Below are 4215 nucleotides of genomic sequence, written 5' to 3'. Positions count from 1 at the left end.
ATAATTTTCCTACAGCTTTTACAATTGCATTGTCTAATTTTATCATTCCTTGGTTGAATATACATATGTAAACCCCATGACGCTGGTGTTGAACTTACAATTTTTTAGGAGTCTTATGTAATACATAATATTTCAAGAGCATCCTTAATTGCAAAAGTATTACCATATTTTCAAAACTTAATGAAAAACAATTTACATCTAATTATTGAACCTAATACATTTATTGAACCACAACCTAACGATGAAAAGTCGTACATCTGATTGATGTTTGGCATGAAACATGATTTTCAATCTCAACCTTACACATGCTTTAAATATTTTCTAATTATTTAGGAAGTTATATACATATATTTAAAATAATTGTTATAGTAAGAAACAGCAATTTTTGCACTAAATGTGACAATGTTATACAAAGAAACCCGTTTCCTAGGATTATAAATCAACATTTTCTTACAAAGGCAACACCATTCAGTCCCATAATAATTTGACATAGTGCTAATATTACTTTTATAGTGAGAAGTCAGAATTAAACATTTTAAATCATCTAAGTTTTTAGCGTGTTGAAATGGACTAAGCCCATAGCACATTTCATACAGTATGCATCCAAGAGACCAAATATCCGATTTAAATTCATATCGTTCTCCCTTCATAATTTCTGGTGCCATGTAAAGAAATGTACCAATAAGACCTTTACTTTGTTTATTACTGGAATGTATGGTTGATATACCAAAATCAGCGATCTTAAAATTATTACTATTGTCTACTAGGATATTTTCTGGCTTAAGATCTCTGTGAATTATGTGACGAATATGTAAATATTCAAGTCCCAATAAGATTTCATATATAAACGATTTAAATATTTGTTTTGCAACAGCTGGGCGACGGTTAAAATTAGCATTAATTATATCACGTAAGGTTCCTTTTGAGGCAAATTCCATTACTATATTTACAGTTCCATCGAATACGAATGAGCGGATAAATCTAATAATGCTTGGATGTTTAAGTTGAGAAATGATATAAATCTGTGAAATGAAATCGTTCAGTAATTAGCAAATTTCATATCGCTCATATGTGTATTTAATGTCTATACCTCATCCATTAGCATTTTAACTTCTGATTTTGGTTTGCGAATTACAATCCGCTTCACACAAACGTAATTGTGATCAATTGAAATAGACCTACAAAGAAACACCTGCCCAAAAGATCCTTCGCCCAAGATTCCAATAGGACATAAGCTTGAATCTCCTATATCCATCGCTATACACGTATAGTATAAGATTTAATGAAATTACCATACGCGACCTTTGCAGGATTTGTTACAAAACGATTCAACATATAGGGTTGCCGTGCATTTGGTATTTAAAGAATTTGAAAATTTCTATTAAAAAGGGTACTGATTATCAAATCGACGTATGACTATCAATAATATTTCCGTTGACGTAAGTAATGTATTATAAAAACAAACCGCTTGAAGATTTTATTATTTAATATATAGTATAATATAATTTATACAACTACCGTGCCCACGCCAAGAAGTGATAAGTGGAATGAGCAAAAACTTTTAAAGTAAGTTTGACGAAAGAATGGAAGAATTACATTCATGTTTGCCACGCCAACGGCTAGACCGATTTCATTTATATTCATTAAGGGAATTCTCTTGCTCTTGCAAGATTGCATATTGCAAAAATCCTATACCGAAATATACAAGAGCACGAGAGCACCAATTGCAGAATCTAGTGATATATGAACGGCTGATTCGGTCAATTTATTGTAAATGACTATTCTGTATGGCTATTGTGAATTGGCGCACCTTCTGCATTCATTCTTAACAAAAAAACTGTGACAAATCTTTATAATTTAAATAGAAATTATAAAATCTATTTAAAATTTACCTTCCTCAACAATTTAACGTCAAAATATGTATTTAACACTAAACATACCATAACGGGTCAAATGACACATTTTGAACTTTTGCATTGAAAATGCACGTATAATTTTATTGCGTTTGCACATTTGACTTCATGACTTTTTCTAAGTAATTAATGTACAGTTATAAAAATATTCTTTTTTTTGTTTATTCTGAGTAATCCTTGTTGTATACCGATATCTACCACAACGGGTCCTTTGACCCGGAGATAATTTTTCCGTTTTATGAGATTATCGAGTCATATCATATCTTACAGATCATTTTTTACCCGGAAAAATGTCGAAGCAAACAAGCCAGTACAAGTTCTTAGAAGATATAAATAATATTGGCGAAGAATTTTCAGAAATTAGTGAAGACGAATTTTCTGAAAATGAGGATACTATATATTGGTTGCAAATAAAAATGAGTTTGATTCTACAGATACTGACGATGAAGAGGAAAATATTGTGAATGTATGTAGTGGCCGAAAAAGAAATAGAAATAATTGAACAAAATGTTGCAATTGATGGATCTGTTTGGGAAGAAATACAAATAGGTGGCACACCTGGAAGACCAACACTTCATAACATTTTCAGGCACGAAGTAGGCCCAACAGGATATGCAAAACGCCATATAGTGAAAGGTAAAGTTAGTACTGCATTTTCATTGATAATTGACCACCGTATTATGAACCATATAAGAACATGCACAATAGAAGAAGCAAAGAGAGTGTTAGGTTCTGATTGGAGTTTATCTAAAAAAAATTAGATGCATTTATTGGAATTTTATATGCTCGAGCTGCATATGGAGCAAATAATTTGAATATTTCCTTTTTGTGGAATAACATATGGGGGCCAAAATTTTTTTCTGAAACTATGAGCAGAAATAAATTTATCGAAACTCTTAGATTTATTCGTTTTGATAAAAAAAAGTCAGCGGATTCAACGTTTGAACACGGATAAATTCGCTATGGTATCTGCAATTTGGGATATTTATTTATTTATTTTATTTATTTATAATAATTCATATAACAAAAAGAGTTTTATTATATAAATACATAAACGCAGCACTGGCTACGAGGCCTTCAGCCGTCTTGTAATTATAATTTCTTGTAATTCTATTTGCTAAGGGTTAGTAAAGATGTAAGTTGCTTAAATATATTTTAACAAATCGTTGGTTTTTAAGAATCTATATACAATCATCACGTTTTTTTCTGAAGGTTCACTTGGTAGTTTTATGAGATCAATGTTGCCTGAGTTGTGGGCTGTTGGGTGAAGCATCGGACAGAGTGTGAGTAAGTGTTTGATAGAAGCGGTGTCATCGCAAAAGGGGGCAAATGGATGGGCTTTTACCCGATAGTAAGTGGGCGTGTGTTATGATAGTGTGTCCAATCCTTAATCGAGTATATGTCTTCATTGCGTTAGTTGGAACTGTTGACGAGTAGATTATACGATTTCTGGCTGGGTTTATGACCGCGTAGTGATGTTTAAATGTTTTCCATTCGCTTGCGTTTTTTTGATGCCGTTTGTGCTTAATAAGGTTAAGAATGTCTTGCTTGGATGAGACGTAGTATGTTAAGGCAGGAGTCCTGGCTACTTTTTTCGCAGCGAGGTCTGCAAAGTGGTTGCCTGTAATACCAGCATGGCCAGGGATCCACATTACTTGGATTTTCTGAGGGGCACCAATGACCGCGTCCCTGATAACTTCTATTATGGGATTGCGATTGGAAGGAGACGTTATTGCAGACATACACGATTTGCTGTCTGTACAGATGAGGAACTTTCTTTTAGTCTTTTTTGCGAAATTAACTGCATGAAGGATAGCAGATCCTTCAGCGGTAAATACAGAGCTCGTTGAGGGAAGAAGCCAATTGCAAATATTTTCTCCTGTGGCAGTGACAACTGCTAACGAAGTGGAATCGATGGACTTGGAGCCATTCGTAAACAATAACTTCCAGCCATTATTTGTGTAATTAGATTCCAGTTCAGCAATGGTTTGTTGAAACACTTCGTTTGGTGTGTTTTGCTTGGACTAAAACATAAGCTTATTCTGTAGTATTTTATCATTGATCAGACAGGGAGGATGTCGAGTGGTGAATTTGCGTGTTGCGTTAAGTAAAATATTATTTTCTGCAGCGAAACTTAAGCATCTCGAGATAGCCGATTGTATTCTTGGAATTTTTCTTTTTTTCGTGGCGTGGGTGATAGTTGTATTTAGTAATGGGTTGGTGTTCTCAGCCGTTTTCGCAAGAATTTGAAGCGAAGAATCTATCATTTTATTTTGAATAGTTGGTAAACCAGATTCAGCCA

General features: G+C 33.5%; 1 protein-coding gene across 1 annotated transcript; it reads right to left on the bottom strand.

Moving 5' to 3' along the window:
* Positions 1 to 199: 199 nt before the first annotated feature.
* Positions 200 to 1317, bottom strand: LOC126766745 (serine/threonine-protein kinase Nek8). The gene is made up of 2 exons (XM_050484467.1): positions 1091 to 1317; positions 200 to 1022 (listed from the first exon to the last, which is right to left on the bottom strand). Exons 1-2 carry the CDS (start codon positions 1253 to 1255, stop codon positions 330 to 332), a joined length of 858 nt encoding a protein of 285 aa, XP_050340424.1. The 5' UTR covers positions 1256 to 1317; the 3' UTR covers positions 200 to 329.
* Positions 1318 to 4215: the final 2898 nt, after the last annotated feature.

The sequence above is a fragment of the Bactrocera neohumeralis genome, unplaced genomic scaffold (genome assembly GCF_024586455.1).
Source record: "Bactrocera neohumeralis isolate Rockhampton unplaced genomic scaffold, APGP_CSIRO_Bneo_wtdbg2-racon-allhic-juicebox.fasta_v2 ctg2376, whole genome shotgun sequence".
Lineage (NCBI taxonomy): Eukaryota > Metazoa > Arthropoda > Insecta > Diptera > Tephritidae > Bactrocera > Bactrocera neohumeralis.
Note: the sequence above shows the minus strand (reverse complement) of the source record. Positions and strands in the feature narration are given on the sequence as shown.